This window comes from Maylandia zebra, linkage group LG7 (genome assembly GCF_041146795.1).
Source record: "Maylandia zebra isolate NMK-2024a linkage group LG7, Mzebra_GT3a, whole genome shotgun sequence".
Taxonomy (NCBI): Eukaryota; Metazoa; Chordata; class Actinopteri; order Cichliformes; family Cichlidae; genus Maylandia; species Maylandia zebra.
Genome location: NC_135173.1, coordinates 41,191,365 through 41,215,750, shown reverse-complemented (window position 1 = coordinate 41,215,750; position 24,386 = coordinate 41,191,365). Strand labels below are relative to the sequence as shown.

Sequence of the window (24,386 nt, the reverse complement as noted above, 5' to 3'; positions counted from 1 at the left end):
CATGCTTTCCACCTTTTTGTATGTTACGTTTAAAAAGAAGATTATAGGGCAGAAAAAAGGCAGCTCTCTAGAGAGGTAGCTGAATATATAGCTCACTATCTAGTCACAAGGAACTTGCTGATTAAGGACATGTTATTATTTAATAAATGATTTAAGAATGGAAGTGTCCTTTGATAAACTTGATGTACATTTTTCCTGTGTAGACTCTTCTGTAGGCCGTTCTTTTCTATGGTTTTATTTTTTGAGCAGTTCTGCAGTTATAGTTGCCACATGAGTACGTGTTATGCATCAAACCACACTCTCTATATATATGAAGACAATGCAGGGTGGTGTGACCTATCGTTAATGTTTAATTGACCACTTGTGGAACAAATGGAACCGATGCAGCACACACTTGCTAATACTTGTGATTATTTTTAGTCTGCTGCTTTCTTTGTCTTCTTTCTAACGTGTTACTATCTATGTATCATAAAACATACCTAACCAAATAAATATAAACACACACGGATCACCCACAACATTAAAACCACAAATAATGTCCTACTTTTGTCTGTCCCCCTTGTACTTACACAATAGCTCTGACCTGCTGTGGCATGAACAAAAGACTGCTGGGAGGTCTCCCTAGTTGTTTAACAATGATGTTTGTTGCCAGACATAACAGTTGAGAATGCCAGGACTCTCATTCAGTGGCTGATCGGTGGGTTTTTAAAACTGCTACAGAACATTTCCTGCTGTTGTAGGAACAGTTATGTGAAAACCAAAATGAACACACCTTTGTTCACCAGAGTGATTGCAATAATCCCAGAATAACCTCAGTTAAAAGCACAGTTTATATAAGATGATCTGGCGTTGCCCACTCAAGGTCACAGGCATACGCATGGCGATTTTCTGTCAAGATGAATTACGCCCGGGTTTATAGAGGTGTACACCGGCTAATACATCGAGATTTTTACTTTTACAAAACTCAGCGAAATAAAAGATGGCGAAGTTGGCGGCCAAAAAACACAATTAATCCAGAGCAGCTCTCTTTGGTGCACCACGCGAAGCGATTAATCACACAGTGTAAGAGGCGAGTGTGTATGAAGAAAGCCGAGGCAGCCAGCGAAGTGGCAAAAAAGCCACTCTTATAAATTTCCGTTCATTCTTTTTGTTTTGTGATTGGTCTCAGCGTACACAGATCCACTTACAACCTCAGCAAGTGCGACCTTGCCGAGGATATAAGTGGATCGCTCGGCTCCTCACTCAATCCTGTGTTGTTGTGGGGCAGCAGATAAATGCTTCTACAGTAAATGATATTTGATTTGAGCACACTGACACACACAAGCAGACAGCTGGGCGCTGAAGCGACTCATGGTCCAGTCAGCATAGTCTGTGCTCATACAGCCTTTTACTTTACACATACACACCTAGCATACAGGGTCTTTGCTAGATGGGCAAGATATATATATATATATGCATTATATATAGTATTGTGACTGTTTGACATTGACTTGTATGACCCTGGACACACACACACACACACACACACACACACACGTACGTGCATATACAGACATTCACACAAATGCACATATGCAAAAAAAGAGAGCCTGCTTTCAAGCACACAACAATTGGAATTCAAATGGTGATCGCTGGTGTCTACTGCACTCTGCTAAGGCACTGTCTGGCACACACACACACACACATAATATCATCATTCAGGAGGCAGCTAGCCTGTCCTGAGCTTTAACATGTCCTTGTCTCTTCTGTTTGGAGTCAGCAGGATTGTCCCCCCACCCCACACACACACACACACACACACACACACACACACACACACACACACACACACACACACACACACACACACGCTCGCTCTCTCGCTCTCTCTCTCCCTCTCTCTCTCTCTCTCTCTCTCTCTCTCTCTCTCTCTCTCTCTCTCTCTCTCTCTCTCTCACAGATGTTTTCATACATACTAAAGCACATCCTCCTCTTATATCACATAGTTGCCTGTCTGTTATTACTGGAAAATACGTCGAAGCATCCAAACACCACGCTGTAATCTGAAAGACTACTCTCCTATTAATATGTGACATTTTAAGTATTTTGCTGTCCCACTGACTCACTATCACTTACCATGAGTGAGCAGTCGTGGTCTGACGTGATCCATTTTAAAAGCAGCCATCTGTTCACGTCCTATGCTGCTCTTTGTTTTTTCTCTCCTCTCAGTCATGTTATTTTACCCTCGCAGAAAGGGGATGTTCAATCGCTCAACATGTTTGCATCTTTATAATTGATTAGAGAAGCATTCCAGTAGCTTTGCTTGTAGTAAAATTTGTGTTTTATTGATGAGTGATTTGATTGAGTGTTTTGAGCCACTGTAATATACTTTTCTGGTCTTATATGAACTTCATTAACATCAAATTTTAATGTCTAGGATATCTTTCCTTTTATTAGCTGTGGCAGAACTTAAAATACCTCAAGTATCTGACCTTGTTTACCACTCCTGTGAAGTGGTCCCTCTGAGACCACTACCAGGCAGCATTAATGGACAGGTGTTTTTCAGGTTGTGCTCTTTATTCAGCAGAGTCCTTATCTGTAATGAATTTGCTTTACTGTCTGTCGTTGGACAAAGCTTGAATTATTGATTTTCTGGTGCACTGACTTTTGTTCTGCCAGATCCCGCTTTGTGTACAGATTGTATCCAAAGCGTTTTAAAGTGCCACACACTGTCCCCTATAAAAATATTCAGTCCAGCAACAGTTTAATGCTGAGAAAAGCCCTCAATACCCTTTAATTGTTTGTTTTCTTTTCCATTATCTATCACAGTGCTAAAATTAAGCTATTTTCCACATTTTATTTGAACAAGCTTCTGAAATCTGAATAAATTCCACTTGAGTGCCATCTGAATGCTGCTTCAGTGGAAGGAAACAGCTAAAGGAAGTCTGACCTCTTGTTCAAAGGACTTACCATTTGTCACTCTCCCAAATTGTCTTAAATTCACATGCTGACCACAAAGTACTGCAAAACATGGCTTTCTTATTCTATAATTTTTTAAAAATGTAATTTTATTTTAAATGATTTTAAAACCACGAAACTTCCCGAGGACCTCCAAGTTTAAAATAGGTGGACTTTCTTGCCCACTTCTTTCCATGGAAGAATGATATGAAAGCTGACCACTATCAAAAAGGAGTATGTGTCATTAGTCATGTTTTGAAGTGGTGCCTGAAGCCTAGAAGCAAAAAGGGAGCAGAACTAACAGCTAACCTTTTGTTGTCCTTACTTGATATCTGTGTGTGAGAGATGCTAATTAAAACTGCTGAGCCGCAGTTAGTTTAAATCACTATAGCTTTCAAAGCATCCTTGAATCATCCTGTGGTTGAACGAGGAAGTATATCTCATTTTGTCTGCATTTCAGCTGCTTTATTTCTGCACTGTGTGTGACAGCACGCTCAGCTAAACATAACAACACTGAATATGTTTGCATTCAGGTGTCAGTTTGGCTTAAATTGAATTAGGAGGCTGAGTCACTCCCTTCCTGCCACTAGTCATAACTCCAAATGTTGTTTTTATTTGAGACTTTTAAGTGAAAAGAGCCGAGCGTTTTAATGCAAAATGCAAGCCTCAGAGGTGAAAATAGTGGGAGTTGAATCAGTTAAGATTTTTTTTAAATTATTATTATTTGCTTAAAAAAAACCCACTGCAACACAGAGAGGTTAATGTCACTGGTGACCTCATCCACTGACACCCACTCATGAATATCAAAAAGCCTTGAGGCTTAAAAGCTTGATTTTAACTCAGTAAAGTTCAAAGTGCCATAACCCTTTGAACTCTGAAAGAAGTTTAAAATGTGACAAATTTATATGACAAGCAAAAGAAAAGCAAAAGCAAAATGCATTTATGTATTCACAGACAAGTGTTACAAAGGCAATGAAATAATGGAGTAATGGATGGAAACAATACAAAATTAACAGCTAGAAAAGCGAGAACACTGGAATATCAAAGCAGGGGAGAATTTATTGGATGAGAACTGCAATAACAACAGGATATACACTCATCTGCCACTTTATTAGGTCCACCTTGCTAGTGTTTTTGCCTCCAGAAATGCCTAAATTCTTCTTGGCCTAGTTTCAACAAGCTGCTGGAAACATTTCTCAGAGACGGTGGTGTCACACAGCTTCTGCAGATTTCATATGGAAGACGATCTGTTTCACCACATAGATCTTGTGACTGTGGAGGCCATTTGAATCATTGTCATGTTCAACCAATCTGAGATAATTTAAGCAGGCATCAGGAGACCAGTAGCAGCGTGAACTGCTATAATGCAGGACTGATCCAAGCTTTTGCGTTTACACCAAATTCTGACCCAGCCATGCATTGCTGCAGTTTAGTTTTGGTGAAGCTGTGTAACTTGTAATGTCAGTTTCCTGTTTTAGCCAACAGCAGTGGCACATGATGTGATCTTCAGCTGCTGTAAGATGTAGTGGTTGTGGTCTTCATAACTTGATTGTAACAAGTTGTTATTTGAGTTACCTTTGCCTTCCATTCAGGTCGATGCAGGAAAATCCTGGTATATCCTAGTATTAGTACCAGCATGCCACGTCAGTCTTTCTTGCTCATTGTGATCCCTGGTTTGAACTTCAGCAGGTCATCTTGACCATGAAAATATAGCAGTAATGAAGAATTACAAATGTTAAAAAATCAAATCAAATCTGGTACACCCATTGCCCAAAATTAAAAGTTAAGCTGACTTTTAAGAAAATCCACATGGGCAGATCTGAGGGAAGCAGACAGAGAAATTCAAAGGTCATATAACACAGTCTGAAAGGTTCGATCACCCCAGGTACTTTTGCTTTTGTTTGGGACAGTGTACTTCACCTTAATCTGCAAGAAAGATGACGATTGAATGTGAAGGAGATCGGCAAATGTGTAGAAGACAAGTCCCCTACCGAAAAAACTCTATCCGTTAATGGAGTCTAATAAGAAAAAAAATACAAAAGTTGTGTGTGATGTTTATCACTAATCAACTTTAACCTCCTAGGGCCTGCCGTCCACATATGTGGACATCACATTTTAGGTTGTCCAGACCAAAATACAAAATTTTGCTCTACAAGGGCCTGACATCCACTTACGAGGACATTATACTGCCACTCTTCTATCGAAATTTTAAACAAATATCCTCATATGTGGATCTCATTTTTCTTAGAAACAGAAATCGGGTAAAAAAAAAAAAAAAAAAATCTGGTAATTCTTTGTTTTTACATTCATCAGGTCCCAATATGTCGAAATATCAAAGAGAAATTAAACATGAATGCCATGAAAGAGTTCGGGTCTCAGGAGATTAAACTAAAAGTTCAATAATGTAAATAATAGTAATAAAAATGATGATTAGAACAACATTATGCACCTGGGTTCAGGGATTGTGACTGTCAGGTGTGTAATGGAAGAATGAATCTGTCTCCGAACATAAATTGGTTCTGTACTACATCTTCTAATTTGGTTTCCCGATCTCTCTCTACATGTGTCTCCTTTCTCTTTGTATTCATATTTTTCTATTGTCCTTCCTGTCTGTGCCCCTCTCTGCCTCCCCCACCACCCGCTTCTTCTTCCTCTCACTGTTCTGCCTTAGCCCCCCTAACACCAATTATACTGTGTCAAATCCATACATGTCAGTTTCCAGATCCCTAATCATCCCTTCTCTCTTTCATCTGCAAATCCTTTGTTCCTCCCTCCTCCCTCTTTTCCCTTCTCTGTAACCTTTCTTCTTTGCTCCTCGGCCTATACCCCACCCCTCCGTCTGCTCCATGTACACACAGCAAATCCTCCTCATCCTTTTTCCGGTTATCTCTATCACAGTTACCTCTCCATCTTCTTTTGATTATTTATTAATTTCCCATTTAAATTTTATACACTTTTCCTTTCTCTGTAGTCTCACTCAGAGAGGAACTTTGTTGGGTACATTCGTGTGAATATCGTCTCATGTTTGAATAAGTTCCCATGTCACTTTTCATTAGAAGTCACAAAGACTTTGGTGTTTTACTGGGCAGGCTCTACTTAGCAATGTCAATTTTCTATAGATGATCTTGTTTACAATCCTGTCTTTCTCCAATATTTAGAGTTAACCAAGTGGAACATGTTCATTTTCTCTTTTTTACCACATTTTACTAACGAAACTGAACTGCTAATAAGCTTCTGCGTTTTATCTACCAAAGCTTTTTATAGAATAAAGATTAAAAGTGGACTCCTTTTAACATGCTGCAGCAACAGACCAAACCAAGCCAGTGGAAAAAAAAAATGAACCCAAAAACTTTCAAGCTGCATACTTTATCTCATGATACAGTAACTTAAGCATTCTCTGTCAGAGTATGTGCTTAATATGTTAATATCCTAATTTTTTTGAGCCTATTTTGGTTTTAGCTTCAGTTTCCTGTTCCCTTTCAGTCGATTCACTCTTTACGACACATAAGTATGGGATATGATGCCCCCTCTATTCACACCTTCAGGCAGATGACCTGTGATGACATGCACAGGGCCCCACCTGCACATATGTACCTTGGTCATCACAGTCATCCCTCAGTTCTTATGATTTTTACCTCACTACGAATACTTCTGCTCTGCTGGGCTAGATAGCTGTTGCTAATTAGCTCCTTTGCACTACAGCAATCAGCGCAATGCATTGCATGTCTGCCTGGGGATTGCTCACGCTAGGAGCTAAGCCTGTGTGTTTTGTCGCCAGCTCTGTCGCTTGACCCTGGAAAGACAGGTGAAGTTTGTGGAAAAAGTGCTGGGACGGACAACTGTCGCACGCACTACCCTCTCCTCTCTAAGTCTAGGCCCCTGGCTTCAATTAGCTGGGCTGACCTCATGGAATATGTTGATGGGGGTTAACCGAAGATGAGCCGAAACCATGCAGGAGCGCTGACCAAGCCCGTGCTCCCCATGCTTGGTCAGCGCTCCTGCATGGTCCCCATAAGTTCAGCTCGACTCAACTCAATTTGGTTCTTGTGGGTGTTTTCATTAGCAGGTAGTACCTGGTACCAGGTGTTTTTTTTTGTTTTTTTTTTAGTTCTTGCTTTGCTAGGGCTTCCAAGTGACCTGAGTAAGTACAAAAATGTGATGTCTACAGACTGCATGCCATCACTTGGCCAGTCACTCAATGAGTCATGAGATTGACTCCTTTACTCCTTCAAAACCGCCATTTAAAAAAACAAACAAACAAACAGCAACGGAGTAAATGGGTGCACAAAAAGTCTGACAAAAAGGCATACACCTGCAGCAGGTATACCATCGACGTTCCCCATTGTTGTGCTAAAAAAAGAAAGAATAAAATTGTTTTTTGTATTTACTCATGTGTAGGTAAGATTTTATAGAGGGGGTTTTATTATCCATGATTTTATTTTAATATTACTGTAAAATTGGTGATTTTATTTTTAGTCCCCAGTTATCTATAACCACAAACCCTGAAGTAGGGCCAGTAATGCCAAACAGGCATAAATAAATATGGAAGTCAGTCCAGGAGTATTACAGATGTGTTCCTCCCCCACCCAAGAACATCTGTTTCAGTGGCAGAAAAGACACATAGAGGAAGTTGTGAGTGTTTTGACTATAGTGTATGAGGGAGGCAGGGCTATGCGAGAGGGAGCGCAAGAGGGTGAGGAAGCAGGGGGAGGGGTTTGTTTATTTCAGTTTTTTTTCTTTTCTTTTTTTTTTAAATGGTAACTGCGCCTCCTGAGCCCATGGGGGGGGGGGGAGGCAGGAAGACAGAGATAGAAAAAGAGGAGAGAGAGGGTGACTGAGAGAGGAACAGGAATGATGGAGAACGTGGGACGCTCGTTAGCAATATGAGCAGCGGCCGAGACACCGGAGACAAACGCGGCGAAGGAGAGAAGGATGGAGAGACGCACGGGCGGATAGAGGCAGAGCGTGTGTCGGTCCTCCGCTCGTCGCCCAAACAATGAACGTGCTGTGGTCGCTGCCGGCAACACATCGTCACGGCAACCGGAGCCAGAGGGGTGCGCGCTGAGTGAGAATAGCAGAGAGGAGAGAAAGAGGAGGAGGTGGAGAAGGGGGTGTGGGGGGTGGAGAGGGATAGAAAGAAAGATGGTGTCTTCCCCCAATAGTCAATGTGCGAGTTTTTACATGGCTCCTCTCTGCGCTTGATCATGTGTGTCTGTGTGTGGTTGATGTGTGTTACTGGCCAGTTGTCTGACACCATGATCTTCTGTAACCATCTAGGTGAATACAAGAAGGATGAGCTGCTGGAGGCGGCAAGGTGAGTACCAGAGTCTGCATGCTCTTCTTTGTTTTCATTTTTGTCATGCTCCCTCTCCTGCTTTCTTGCCTCTTTAAGCCTCCCTCTCATCTCTTGTTCCCCTGCTTACTTTCTTCTCAGCTTGACTCGCTGCTGTGGTTTCCCGTACCCATTTCTACTCTTCATGTATCTCCTTTCGCCCTCCACGTCTGATACCCTTTATTTTATTTCTCTGTTGTTGTTGTTGTTTTTTCATCCTCCACACTCGTTTGTTGTTTCCCATCAGTTCTCTTATTTCTGATTTCCTGCATGTTCCTGTCACTCATGCTCTTCTCTTCTCTTCTGTTTACTTGCCTCCTGATTTTTTTTCTTTTCTTTGCTTCCTATTTGTCAAACCGTTTATCACTTGAGCCTCTTTTTTTTTTTTTTTGCACACACACTCAGCTCCCACACTAGACAGGTTTTTCAGATATAGAAAGCTCAGTACTTTTGAGCCAGTGACACTTGTGCATTTTGGAGGCATGTTATGGTTGCAGGCAGTGCATGTGGGCTGTGAGTGTGTGTGTGTGTGTGCACTTGTGTGTGTCTGCCTGTTTCCATCTCTGGGCATGTGGAAGTGGAAAAGCTTTCATTTAGGATTGCGTGTGGGTGGCTGATCGCTCCAGTAGACCCCCTCCTGTCTCCCGCTCTTCCAGCCATGCACAGATGCACGCGCACATGCACACACACACACAATCGTAAGGCAGCAGCTGGCCCAGTATAGCATTACCACTGTATTATGGGGTCAGTAGGCTGTTTAAGTGTGAACTGTGATCCCACTGTGGCGCTCTCACAGCTGAGCCACTGACTGGCTTATCACACATGTAATTTTCCAGAATGTTTTTATTTTTTCTTGGTGTGTGTGTGTATGTGCGCGCGCGCGTGTGTGCGCGTGTGCGAGCAAAAGAAATTTTTTTTTAAAATTTCTCTTCTTTTGTTTTTAACCTTTTCATTTATGGGCCGGATAGCTTTCTTGAGGAGTGCAGTGGCTCAATATATTCTTAATGTATGTGACAGCAAATATTAGACAAGGCAGCTGATGCAGAAAGATGTCTGCCCAGTGAGGCAAATCTGTCCCTTTAAGGCCGTCAGTCAGCTGACAAGAAACTCTGTGGTGATCTGTAAAATGGTATCTGATGATGATGGTGATGCTACTTGGAGGGAAACAATAAGTGTCACTCCTCACCTCGTTGGCACTACAGGCAAAACAGGAAATTCTCCTTTTCAGCAGTTGTGCCAAAATCTTATTTTCACTGATCAATAGCTCAATCATACCCACCGATCAGCTGCATTACATGTAGCATGCCACGTTAGAAAAATCAGGAGGTGTACTAGTTGCCAAAACAACCAGCAACTGTGATGTTACTTTGGCACACACCATATTGCAAAAACAACCACAACGATAAACTGTTTGTAACCCTGCTAGCTTCTTGTAGCTAATAGGCAACAACTGTACTACTATAAGGTTTTAATGGTGGAGCTTACGTGCTTTAAACATACAGATTAAGTGCATTGGAACCTTTTTAACAGGATGAAAGTTGGATGTAAGTTGCAGGTGGGCTGTTGCTTTAGTCAGGGCTGTGAGTGTAAAAGAACTGCATTTCTGAAAACATTAAGAGACATAGCCAGAAGCTGGTCCATTAATCAACTTAAATGGTTTGAGAAATTTATTGGCTTATTCTTTTTTTATTTTTGCAGTCAGCTGCTCGGTGTAACTTCCTGATAGTGGCAAGAAAGCAGCGTAACATATTTCAGAAAATAGTGAGATATTCCTTCAATTTTTGACTAATTTCAGATAATATTCATGGCCACAGTGTAAACAAATATCCAACACATCATGCATCAAAAAGGAAGTCTCTCTTGTATTTGCTAACAGTCCTTGGAAAAGAAATAGAAGGAAAAAGGGGAAGCCACTGCATACTGGAACTAGAGGTGGACAGGAAAAATTGCAGAAGAAGAGAGCAGGAGGAAAATAGAGGAGATAACTATGAGGAGGGGAGAACTAAGAGATGGGAGGTAATGGTGGTTGGAATGGGGTGAAAAGCAGCTACGAGAGTGAGGAAACATGGAAACTTCACTCTGGGAGAAGGACTGGATGTGAATGTTTTTTTTTTTTTGTTTGGTTTTTTTTTAAAAATAGAGTATGAAAAATATAGACACAAAGAGAAGGAAGGAGAGGTCCAATCAAAGAAGGGATAAAAGAATTAAAGAGGAACATGGAAGAATGGGACAGTAATCCTTTTTTTAAACCAACTGACAGCTTCTTATTTTATGGCTGTCGGGGTGGATGGTAGTTGGATTGGCTGCTGCCTTGGCATCACTTCCTGGTGGTCATCCAATGTCAGGCCAGTCAGTCCAAGAACCAGGAAACACAGATCAGCAGTACAGACAAAATCTTAATTCCTCTTTAGCTAGGTGGCCAAAGAGGCATCTCTAATTGATTTTCATGGCATATTGCACTCAATTGTGCAGGAAAACACTAGTCCATCCAGCATCGGTCCATCCTCCAAACATTTCCTCTGCCAGTACGTTTTTGCAGATCAAATTTCTCAGGCTTTTTGCCTCAATCTCAAGCTTCTTATCTAATTTTCCCTCATTTTCTCTCCTCCATACTGCTGCAGAGCAACGGTGCTAATCCTCGGTGGTGGCAGTGATTGTTTTCTGTCTAACGTTTGTGTGTTTATGTATGTGTGTGTGCATTTGCAGGAGTGGAAACGAGGAGAAGCTAATGGCCTTGCTTACGCCGCTCAACGTCAACTGCCATGCGAGTGACGGCCGCAAGGTAAGAGTAAAGCGTGTATGCACAAAAGCGTATCCACCCACACAGAGTCGAGCAATAATAAGCTCATCACTCATTTCCTGAGTGACTGAGCAACTCGGAGGGGTTTTAGGGGTACAAAACCAACCAACTGGTGGTTTTATTTTATTATTTCGCCCAGAAAAGTTAAACAAATGCTGGTATTGGCTGCTGTGGGCCTTGGCTTTATGAAATAATCCTAGCACTCACCAGCAGGCTTAGCCTTTCTCGGCTGTCAGTCAATAAAATGAATAGATGAAGACACAAAACCTTCCATGAATAAATTAGTACCCGTGCTGAACAATAGCAGAGGATGGCAGGACGCACGGTACTGTCACACTCAGGGATACGGTCTCTGAAACAAAGGTACAGTTTTTGTTTTTTTTCCTTCTTTTACAGCTGATTGAAGTATATGCAAATTGTGAAGTTACCCCCCCAATAGCATACTTGTATTTGAATGTCTGCACTACTGCAGTTGCATGTACATGGATTAGCTTTGAATAGTAAGAAGAGTGAAGAATGGATTCAGGTGTGTTCATTGATAGTAATGAAAATGACACAGTTCCCATCCTATTCCTCATTCAAAGCAAATTATTTTGTGCAAAATGAGCCGAGGCTTTGAAGGACACACAGTTAAGGGTAACCTTTAACATGAAGGTATTTATATAAAAGATAAAATAGTAAAGCTAAAGTTGCAGGTATGATTTATTAAGAGTTATAGGCTTAAAAACCCAGCTTATCTGCTCCATAAGGCCTGTAAAGATGTAGTGTGATTGACAGAATGGCTAGCAACATGCTTGAACGACCTCTGAGCAGCCTTTTTGATAATAACATTGATAATTCTGACTGGCTGTGGAGAAATTTGTGAGAACTTGAAACCAGTGAGAGATGCCCAGACAGAAATCTTTCACATAAAATATCTATAAGTGGTCAAACCTTGGCAGAACTTTTGAGTACTCTTCACTCAGAAATATAAGGTGACTAAGATTGTTCAGCCTTGGCAGAGCTTTGCAATCTCTTCACAACCTTCATGCTTAAGCAACACACAACCTTGGTCAAGTTGTTTTCTTGTAGTTTCTGTATAATGCTCAGTTTTGGATTATAAAAATCGTCTTCAAAAATTCCTGAATCCACATCTACATCCAGATCGACTCGAAAAATCACTTGTTTGGCCAAGGCACCATCTCTGGTAAGATTTTCACTCCGGTCTCTTTGTAACCTTCAGTAATCATTCTAACAAACAGACAAACTGAACCAGTCATATAACCTTGTTGGCAGAGGCAACAAGCAAATCTGTCCGTTGTCATGTGGAGTTCAAGCCCTTGATGAGATGCCCAGTTTGTAAGACACTGTAGGTACAGTAGCTTGAGTCTAAAATGCAAGTCATGTGAAGGGATGAATAGAGTCCCTCCTTTTAAAGACATTTTAGAGACATTAAATTAAATTTGTGAAATTAGCTTTGATTTAAATTAATGGTCATCTTGGAACAGTTCTCCGAACATGTCCAAGGGAGAGTAAAGGAAAGCCCGGTTAATTAGGAGGCACCCAAGTGTGGGCTCATTTCCAGTACTGTCAGATGCAAAGCTCAACATACTGAAAGCTGCTTAGTGAATTGGAAGCACAGTTTACAACTTTTCCCATAATGGTCATATGGAGGGTATATTGCAGAGTTCCTTAGGGTCCTAAAATTGAGTCTAAAATGCTATCAATCATCTAAAGTTTAAGCCTTTAAAATGTCTCATTTGACGGGTCATAAAAATGTATTGAATTTTGGAAGCTAATGTTGTAGAGAGTTGATTGCACATTCAGTCTTTTAAATGTTATTGTAATGATTACACTAAAACAAAAATAGCAATATGGATGCAATAACGACGAATAAAAGTTGCGTGGCTTAGTCAGAACCTGCTGTAGTTTTTGTGTCAGAATCTGGTGTGTGGGCTGGCTCAATATCTCCTCCCATAAAACAAAAATAGCAACTTTCGATCAAAAAAAGGATTAAAAAAGTAGAAGTTAAAAATCTTCTTGTTATGAGAGCATTCATCAAGAACAGTTGGAAAAACCCAGTTTGCAAACTTTTGCAAAAAAAAAAAAAGAAACAGAGTTACTGTCAACAAGTCAGAAAGACTTGAAGTGGACAAAAGATGCCGCCGATGTTTCCCATCGCCCAATAATGTTCTATATTTACATTAGGACCATTACCAAGTGCAACCCATGTATAACTCACTCTGTAGCAACAATTTTAACTCTTATATCTTTCTTTGGGGACAATGTTTGAACACTAACAGGAAGATCAGGGATGTTCTGGACTTGGGACATGATGGCTTAACACCAGTCAAAGAAAAACAGAGCTGATAGATGTCAACTGCTTTAACTCTTTCCCCCATAAAGATAAGACATTATTACAGAAACTACTCAGTTTGGAAAAGAGCTTCAATATACTCCTAGTAGGGCTAATGAGTTAAACCATGCCGACCAATTGTGACTAGACAAATTCATTTGTTTACTCTTCAAGCCTCTTTGGGACTCCATTTTCCCTTTCTTACAACTATAGATGTGAATTAGGACTTCAATAACATTCATAATGGTCTAAAGTAAACTTTCGGAAACCCTAATTATAATTAGACCTTTTACTTAGTTGAATAATGCTACAGTTGAATAATAATAATAATAAAAGTGAGATGAGACTGTAGCAGTTAGCTAAGGTTGCAGTTTGAAGTTAATTCTGATCTCATTAGCTTGCAGAGGATAAAGTGAGAACTTAGAACTTGAAAGAATGCCAGCCACGCTAAATGAAATGCCAGGTACAACACCAAAAGTACACAGCCCTACAGAGAAAAGTGCTGTATTATATCCTGTTAACTTAATGGAGAAACTTTTGTGACTACAGCCTCACCGCATGCGTCCGCAGGGAGCCCTGAGCCTAAGGTTGAGCTCTGCTGCATTGCAGCAGCACATCTGGCTTATGACTGATTAGTCCCTCGGATGAATAACTGGAAGGAGAAGCAAACTACTCTTCTAGTTTTGTATTTTTGTAGCTTTAGTTGAAGTACTCCCTCTGGCCTTGCACATTACTGTTTTCCAGCCTGACAGAAATAAAACCTTGTTTTTTCCTTGAGAACAGAGTAAGACAGTTCCACTTTTCAGCAGCAAGTGTCCAAACAGTTTTGTGGTCCCACTTGAGCCCTTATCGAGTCTCTCTTGGGTTTTTTACTCTGAACTGTTATTCTTCTCAGCGGAGAAGAGACTGAGAGTTTAGATTTTCATATTAAACTAAACCCTAAACCCAAAAGTTTGTGCTTGTTGTATGTCAGATTATGTTAGAAGCTCAGCTTGTGACAAGCCACGGTTTTCAATAACAGTAAAGTACTGGCTGCTAGATTACCAAGGTTTTAACTGTTATTTTACAATTTTCCTTTAAACAAGAACAACAGCTTCTTAATGTAAAGTACTGCAGTGGAGTATAATACTGTTATCTGTTGGTTTCTTTGGTTTTCTTACTGTAATCTCCATAAACATGACAGTAAAATGTATTAAAATAAGTTAGATCTATAGCTGCAAAAACAAAAACAAGGTAAACCAGGTGGCAATCTCCATGTTCTTATTAATTTACACTGAATTCAATCCTTTATTTTCTTTTACTATTAGCTTTTATCTAAGGATGTAACAGTACCAGAAATGTAGTAGTTGGTGCTTATACGATGTTATAGGACCTTAGCCTTCAGTATCTGGGCTGCCTGCTCAACCAAGTGGGAGCCTTATGTTTTTATTTTATCTCCAGTACCACTAGAAGAGCAGTTTAGCAAGATTTTGAGTTCAAAATAACCGTTCTTTACTTTGTACTGGGCTCATTTTATCGTCTCTACTGTCTTTCCCATTAAGTCAGTTATGTTGGCAACCCTCAAAAAAACAAAAAATGAGCAGTAGGTTGTTGCTACTGTTGTGCACACTGTTTACCTGAGATGACCATATTAGGCATATGTAGGGATATGCTCTGTATACAGAGCCAGACTCATTTGAAACTTTGCTCATGTTCATGTACATCAAATATTGTAACCGTATATATAAAAGAAAATGAGGAAAATCCAAACAGGTCTACTTTAATCTATTTAGGTCCATTCACTCCTTATCATAAGAGTGTCCTCGATATGAATTGCACTCAGTTTAGTACAGTAGGGCTAATAGGAAATGATCATTCTCCCCTCAAAATGATCGATTTATGGAGAATTGTCCATAAATCGATCAACTATGTCCTCTGATTACACAGCATATGTTTGAATTTCTTTGCAGTGCGTGCTAAATGAGTGATGATAGGGACTGAAGATGGATTATAAGCAGACTGAAGGCACAGAGTTGAAACATGAGTGGGACTCAACATGGCACCATACAATGAAATGTTATAGCAGCTTGCTGTTACTATTTTTCTCCCTTGAGGCATCAACATGCTCAGTGTGTAGCGCTATTCAGAAAAATCAGTACATTCCCTTTATTTTTTTAAAGCATTTTTTTTTTACATTTCGAGTTTTAACTTAGTGATCTGGTTATATATTTTTTTCAGTAAACAGATATCTGCAATTTATTGGTCACCGATGCAAAACGTGCAGTACATTATTGGTTGCTATGGCAACTGCTGGGACAACCAGGGAGCCAAAGAGATCCTTTCACCCTATACTTTTGGTAACTGTCATATTAATGCTACAACAGCCTTGAGGAGGCTCTTTCCTCTAATTATGGGTACTTGGGTGTGTTGTTGATGATACTCAGCTGCAGCTTGTATTCATCACATCACTCCCGTATCCGTAATTGTGAGAGAGCATCCTCTAGCTATTATCTGTGCAGGTGGCCTGCTGGGGATGTGAGACCCCAGAGGGAAAACCGTATAATTTGAAATTCTTTGGATATGCAGGGGACAACTGCAACGGATCATTGAGGGACGCCGAAATTTAATGGAGCATGAGTATAGAAACATGCAGCCTCATCCAGAGAATAAAAATTGTGTTCAGACAGATACTGAAATGACCTCTTCTACTTAATCTGTATTTGTAATGCTCTTTAATTGCCTGGGCTGAAAGCACTCGTGCAGGGTAGGTGGAATACATTTGCACTCCAGTGCAGATTCATCCTCACTATGGTCTTAGGGTATTTTAATGGGGGGTACGACTAACAGAAATGATTGAATTCTACTTACTGGTTGTAGATATTGGTTGAAACTGGGGGATAGTAAAAACTTTTGCAGTTGTCACCCATCCTTTCACTTAAGCAACCAAAGCACAGTCGCCTGATGGAAAGTGTCAGAATAAAAACACTCAGTTGCAGAAAATGAAATAAGGGGTATTACATAATACAGATGCAAATTCTTAATGTAATGTGTGTAAAAAAGCAAGCGTGGCATGTAGCATAAAGGTATCCTGATGGTTGGAAACACTGCCAGTGAGCTATATTAATGCAGGCCATTCTCATGAAATAGGATTATTATAATATACACAGGCATTTGCCCCAAGTTCTGAAAAAACAACACACATTTTTTTCATTGAAGTATGCAGATATGCAAAACGTACATAACTTAACCAGCACTTTTATAACAAAATCTGCAATATTTCAACGTATAAAATATTGACATTTATCATCATAAACAAGAGGGGAGCATCACACTCACACAGATAATGAAAGGGCACTACACAGAGCCTGGAAGAGTCCTAATGATTGATAATAATGGTACTCCTCTTTAAAATTAAACAAGAGTCACTGCCGTCTCTTTCAGTCTTCCTCTCTTCTCCAGCCTCTTGTTCTACATTTCAATTTAATTAGATATGGCACAGACTCTCAGTCTCTCCCTTTTCAACCACACATGCGTACACACACACTCCCACGAACAAACAAAGATCTGGAGCATAAATGTTATTTGCAGACGGCTCTTCGAGAATTAAAAAGCTCTGCTTGTATACAACATACATGAGAAGAGACGCACAGAGGGAAGGCAAACAGACAGAAAGAGAAACAGACCTTATGCCCAAAAGTATGTGGACAGGCTACGGTCAGAGTCAAAGCTTTAATCAATCACAAACAGAATGCTGTCTTACGGGTAATTGGCGTATCCGTAATGCTCTTTAGCTACATTAACAAACAGCTCATCTCCCTCAGTGTGTGAGCTCCCGATAGTTAGCAGTTTTAGAAAGAGAAGTAGTCTGGTGCGAGGATAAAGAAGAGCTGGCATGGAAAAAAGAAGCTGTGTCGGTTCTTTGAGCACAATTTTGTTATATGTGATGCAGGATTAAGCTACAAGGTACGTAATTACTACAAGGGAGGGGAAAAAATACATTAGCTTTGTTTCAGTATCTTCAAACAGCCACGTCACTTAATGTGCTGAATAGGGGCAAGTTAAGCAGAAATGCCCAGATCTCCCTCACCCCAGCCACCTCCTCCACCCGTTCCGGGACACACACACACACTAACACACACACACTAACACACACACTAACACAAACACATTCCGATCACAACTGAGAGATGTAATCTTTCCAGCGTGTCCTGGGTCTGCCCTGGTGCCTCCACCCTGTCGGACATGTCTGGAACTCCTCACTTAGGAGGTGCCCGGGAAGCATCCTGGCCTATGGTGTCCTAGTGACATGCCTGTTCATGGACACCCTTATGTTCAAACATGGTTTTAGTTCTGGACAAACTGCCATTAGCACAGAAGCATCAACAATAACAGAACACAACGTCGTGTTCAGGTTGGACAGGCCATTCCTCCCAGTCACATTTTCGGTCTCACTGTCATTTCCCACGTGAGATTCCAAGTCCCTCAGTAGGACAGTGGAGTCACCAGATTGGGCATCTTTCATTACCCTTATCAGGCACCCCCAAGAAGGTTGGGTACTTTACACTGTACTTTGAACATACTGAAAATGTCACGGCTGGCGGAGTGAGCCGTGTGGTGTGGAGGAAAAGGAGGACCCAAAATGCAGCAGTGACTGATGATACGAGTGATGTTTATTTACAAAGTGGAAGTGGCAGAAACAGGCAGTGAGGCATGACAAAACAACTGAAGAAACCTAAACTGGGAGAACTAACTGACAAACCTGAGACCATACAAAAGGGGTGCGGGGCAGAGAGACGCAGAGACAGGAACACCATAGAACGCAGAGATACACGGATGAATGCAGACGAGCCGACAACGAACACAGACCGACACCCACTAAATATACACACACACAAGGTATTCAGGTAATCACACACAGGAGGGAAGAACAGCTGAACCTAATACACATGAGGACCGGAGGAGACAAGCTGAACACAATGACAACTGACACAGACTTTCAGAACAAAACAGGAAATCTAGAACCCGAACCGGACACAAGGGGGGAGGGCACAGAATAACTAGAACAGAGGAAAATAATCACAAAACACAAAACGCTGGGTCAACGACCCAGGACCATGACAGAAAACAGTCAGGACCCAGGCCTGTGTTCAGGTATTTGTGTGTTAGAGTAGGCTCCCTGTCCACCAGAAAAGGGATTGTCCACGTCCAATTAGCTAGCCTCAGCAGCCAGAGATTGGACTGCCAAGGTCCAATCCTCACTGCACTGAACCCTTTGGCCCCTCCTCTTGGGTTCCAAATAAAAGGAGTGGGAAAAAAAAGCTTTGACAATGCTTTTTTTTTCACTACTGAAAGAAAATGTCTACTTTGAAGATTTATATGTATTTGAGAAATACTCATTAGTGCATAAGACAGTTAATCCTGACATTGATTTTATGTGACAATGCCAGCCCTGTGGTCAGGTATTTGCGTCCATTTGGTCATGTGTTGTATGTAGGCCTGTTCCAGTCACTGTTTTCCTCTCCACAGCTCTATTTCTGAACCTCTCCTTCTTATTACACTCCACCACAATATAGATGCCCCTTTGTGTATGTGTGCCTGCATGTGCGCGCACTCAGATGATTGAGGAGCCATCAGAGTGGGTTATTATTAACACAGCTGAGTGGATGGTGTTATCAAGCTGCCTCTATTGAAACCTACCGCTTACTCCCATGTACACACACATACATGCACACACACTCTTATAGCTCTCAGATTGCTTCTTTATGAAAATGGCCTATGCTTTCTGACTACCCACTCCGTACACACGGAGGTTCCACATGCGTACTCGTCATGTCTTAAATGTTCAGTTTTACCTTCTTGTAGCTTCTGCTGCACTGATGCTCAGCAGTTGTGCTTGTAATCTAGTTCTCTGTTTGGTTTTCAGGGAATACATTTCAAGTTTTGGATTGTGTCGAGCTGCCTCTGCTGTGAATGTGTGTTTGCATTTGTTTGTGTGTGTTTGAGAATATTGTGAGTTTTTGGATCTATATCTCAGCAGTGAGAATCATCACCCACTTGTGTTCCTGCTGGCACGAACATCAAAGAAATACACAACTAAAGAGCAAGATTCAGTGTTTATCGTTCCCATTTGATGAACAACAAGGGTTTCAAAACTTTTCAGGAATACAGCAGCAAATTTTTAACTCTAAAGAAAAAATGGCTTTGAAATTTGTTTTCAAAATCAGGACCTCTTAGTCTCTTTTGTGTTTTCTTTAAAGAATGTTATTTTTTTTACTTCTGATAACTTAAATTAGATGTCAAAAATATTTTTGGAGTCATATAAGAGGTCAGTAAGAAAAAACGAGCAGTGAAAAAATATAAATAGCTTTGCAATATTTATTAAACTTCCAAGTATTTATATAAATAATTACAATTTTTGACCCCTGTATTCTAATTTTTGCCTCATAACTTTTGCACTGTCCACTTCCTGCTGTGACAAAACAAATTTCCCACGTGTGGGACTAATAAAGGTTATCTTATCTTATCTTATCTTAGTTCTGGGAGCAGAAACTCCTTGTTGAAGCCAGAGGTCAGAGAAAGATGGTCAGACTGTGTTGAGCTTTTGAGGAGACAACAGTAACTCAAGTAACTTCTGTGAAGGTTCTCAAATAACCACTTGTTACAACCAAGGTATACCGAAGAGCATCTCTAAAAATGCAACAAAGCAAAGCTAGAAGCAGCAGAAGACCACACCAGGTGCTGCCACTTCTGTTAGCTAAAAGCAGGATACCAAGCCAGATGTCTATTCATATTAATGTACAGAATTCACCTGCTTGCTGCTACTACTGCACATTCACTCAATGTATGTGTGTGTGTGTGTAAATATATATATATATATATATATATATATATATATATATATATATATATATATATAAAAATAAAAACGTTCTTCCTCTACACCCCCCCCCCCCCCCCCCCCCCCCCCACCCCAATTTTTTTGCACATGTTGAGGAGCGTGTCAGGCTACATTTCACTGTGTGTTATACTTGTATAACTATGCATGTGACAAATAAAGAACCTTGAACCTTGAACCTTGAAGCCTACATTTCACACAGGCTAACAAGAGTTGGACAACAAAAGATGGGAAATCATTGTCTGGTGACATTTTTGGCCCTCCTGAGCGTCATTTAACATCACTTTATGACCACAGTGTACCCATCTTCTGATGGCTGCTTTCAGCAGGATAATGTGCCATGTCATAAACCTCAAACTGGTTTCTTTAACTGTATTCAAATTGCCTCCACAGTCACATAGAGCATCTTTGGGATTTAGTGTAAGAAGAGATTCAAGTCATAGATGTGCAGCCCCCCCCCCCCCCCCCCCCCCCCCCAAAAAAAAAATAAAAAATTCCAGCAGCAAAAAATTTTCCAGCAACAACATGATGCATTTGTGTCAATTTAGAGCAAAATCTCTGAGGAGTTTTTCCAGTACATCGTTGAATCTATGCCATGAAGAATTAAGGCAGTTCTGAAGTGACCAGGGAGTGTATATTTAGCTACATTTTCTTTCAATAGAATTTGTCATTGTGGAAGTTCTGTAGTTTTTCTTGTCTTTTCAGGAAAGTTTGGTTACTGAGCTTTTACTGTTGAATAGAAAAATGTGCATTTCATTCCAGATCTAAACCCAGGGAAATATATAGACGGTCAAATGAATGCCTGTAAATTCTGCTTGTTGGAAGCTTTTTAATAGTGAACTTGGGGTGTTTGTGAGTGTCACCGGATGTCCTGTCTCTGGAAGATTCACAGGCATTTTTTTTTTTTTTTTTACTGTCCAGATGAAAAATAGGCCAAAGAAATGTTTGTTTTTTCCAGTGACAAATTTAACCTCTTACTTTAATATGTAGACTCCTGCTGGGAAGGATCTGTATCACTATTAGTTTGCTAGTATGCAGTAATGAAGTAATGAAGTGCAAACAGCTCGTGGGTTCCAACGTGTGAAGATTTAAATGGTGTACTTTATACATTTTCATGCCAAAAGAAGAAAAGCAATTAAAGTTAATAAACACCTACCTAGTGAATATAACATTTGCAGGCTTGTCTAAGATGGGAAGTCACAAGGACACTTTCTGGTTTTTATGATATATATATATAATGAATATGAAACTTTATTTATTTTTTATGTATTTATTTTTTTCCCCTGACACTACATTTTGAGCTGCTGAGCTTTAAACTTTCCATGGAGCCGTGAGCTCTTCTGTGTTTTTAGCTGGGAGGCAGAGCAGATAGACAGGTGATGGCTGAGATATCAGTGTGTGCGACTGTGCAAGTGTAGATGGAAAGCGCAAGATGAGAAGACTTACTGTAGGTTATTTATCTTCCAAGATGCTGGCTTAGCTGAGCTGTCAGCAGCTTATAGTGTGTATGTGTGCGTGTCAGTGAGAGGAATAGCACACATTTTGCTAATATGCTTATTGATCCAGTCATCTGACACTACTCATGTTGTTAGAGCGTCCATCTACTGAGCCCTGACTGGAGTACTCAAGTAGCTGAAATGTAGCCAAGCTAAGATCAATTATTACTCTATTTTAAAGTTATTTTTGATTTCCTTTTTTAATGTCATTGATCATCTAAGGGCTAAAGGCAATTACTACTTGCAACGGAAAAATGTGTGTTAACTGCAGTATATATCTCTTTGTGACATGTTTCACCCAGCAACCTGTAGCAAACTCCAGCAACCATTTGCCAACCAGGTGGGAATACATTTTTTTCCTTTTCAACTGGTCATTGCCAGAAGTCGGTCTTGTGATGAAAGCCTTAGTTGATGAAAAACATTTCAAAAAGAAGTTAAAACAAGCTTTAAAATATGCATGAATGCATTTAAGGCCTAGCTAACACAGCTAGCACAGATATTTTACATAGAAGGAAATTAAGTCACTTCCTGCTAGAGAGCCACATTGCTGCTTCTTACAATATCTTTCAGCTCTAAAATATCTATATCTTCCCCTTGTACCCTCATGCACTAATGGTGGATGGGTTCTCTAAAGTGATTTCCAAATGCCATTTCATGATCGGCCTCAGTACAAGAAAACACTGACTACTGCCAACTCATTAATACAGGGAGTGCAGAATTATTAGGCAAGTTGTATTTTTGAGGAATAATTTTATTATTGAACAACAACCATGTTCTCAATGAACCCAAAAAACTCATTAATATCAAAGCTGAATGTTTTTGGAAGTAGTTTTTAGTTTGTTTTTAGTTTTAGCTATTTTAGGGGGATATCTGTGTGTGCAGGTGACTATTACTGTGCATAATTATTAGGCAACTTAACAAAAAACAAATATATACCCATTTCAATTATTTATTTTTACCAGTGACACCAATATAACATCTCCACATTCACAAATATACATTTCTGACATTCAAAAACAAAACAAAAACAAATCAGCCACCAATATAGCCACCTTTCTTTGCAAGGACACTCAAAAGCCTGCCATCCATGGATTCTGTCAGTGTTTTGATCTGTTCACCATCAACATTGCGTGCAGCAGCAACCACAGCCTCCCAGACACTGTTCAGAGAGGTGTACTGTTTGTAAATCTCACATTTGATGATGGACCACAGGTTCTCAATGGGGTTCAGATCAGGTGAACAAGGTGGCCATGTCATTAGTTTTTCTTCTTTTATGCCCTTTCTTGCCAGCCACGCTGTGGAGTACTTGGACGCGTGTGATGGAGCATTGTCCTGCATGAAAATCATGTTTTTCTTGAAGGATGCAGACTTCTTCCTGTACCACTGCTTGAAGAAGGTGTCTTCCAGAAACTGGCAGTAGGACTGGGAGTTGAGCTTGACTCCATCCTCAACCCGAAAAGGCCCCACAAGCTCATCTTTGATGATACCAGCCCAAACCAGTACTCCACCTCCACCTTGCTGGCATCTGAGTCGGACTGGAGCTCTCTGCCCTTTACCAATCCAGCCACGGGCCCATCCATCTGGCCCATCAAGACTCACTCTCATTTCATCAGTCCATAAAACCTTAGAAAAACCAGTCTTGAGATATTTCTTGGCCCAGTCTTGACGTTTCAACTTGTGTGTCTTGTTCAGTGGTGGTCGTCTTTCAGCCTTTCTTACCTTGGCCATGTCTCTGAGTATTGCACACCTTGTGCTTTTGGGCACTCCAGTGATGTTGCAGCTCTGAAATATGGCCAAACTGGTGGCAAGTGGCATCTTGGCAGCTGCACGCTTGACTTTTCTCAGTTCATGGGCAGTTATTTTGCGCCTTGGTTTTTCCACACGCTTCTTGCGACCCTGTTGACTGTTTTGAATGAAACGCTTGATTGTTCGATGATCACGCTTCAGAAGCTTTGCAATTTTGAGACTGCTGCGTCCCTCTGCAAGATATCTCACTATTTTTGACTTTTCTGAGCCTGTCAAGTCCTTCTTTTGACCCATTTTGCCAAAGGAAAGGACGTTGCCTAATAATTATGCACACCTGATATAGGGTGTTGATGTCATTAGACCACACCCCTTCTCATTACAGAGATGCACATCACCTAATATGCTTAATTGGTAGTAGGCTTTCGAGCCTACTACCTTGTCTTACTCCAAGCTTTCGAGCTTGGAGTAAGACAACATGCATGAAGAGGATGATGTGGACAAAATACTCATTTGCCTAATAATTCTGCACTCCCTGTATGTAACTATAAATATCAGCCATGCATGCCATTGTCAGGATTTTACTGTACAACGTAACAGGTACATGAATATGTCTGTCAACTCTGCAGGATTCTTTTCTTTTTTTTTCCAACCTGCTGATTGTTTATACGAGACGGAATCATAACATCATACAAGTCTGCTCATAAAAAGCGAAAACATTGCCTTAATTAAATTCAGCTGCCTTAATTAAAGTCCCCTCCTCGGGTAGTACTGGAATACTTCCAGGGCTGCAGCAAGGAAGTGGAAGTCATGTTCCTATTTTGGGGAAGTGGATGAAGTCACAGCCAGGCATGCAGCACAGTTGGTGG

At 40.6% G+C, this 24,386-nt stretch overlaps 1 protein-coding gene across 2 annotated transcripts in view; it reads left to right on the top strand.

Moving 5' to 3' along the window:
• Window positions 1–24,386, top strand: part of tnksa (tankyrase, TRF1-interacting ankyrin-related ADP-ribose polymerase a) — a 108,993-nt gene that overhangs the window by 33,192 nt on the left and 51,415 nt on the right. For both annotated transcript variants that reach the window (XM_004538332.5, XM_004538330.5), the window contains 2 exons: window positions 8,215–8,251; window positions 10,976–11,051. In XM_004538332.5, coding sequence (XP_004538389.2) covers window positions 8,215–8,251; window positions 10,976–11,051 — 113 coding nt within the window. The remainder of the gene's footprint in view (window positions 1–8,214; window positions 8,252–10,975; window positions 11,052–24,386) is intronic.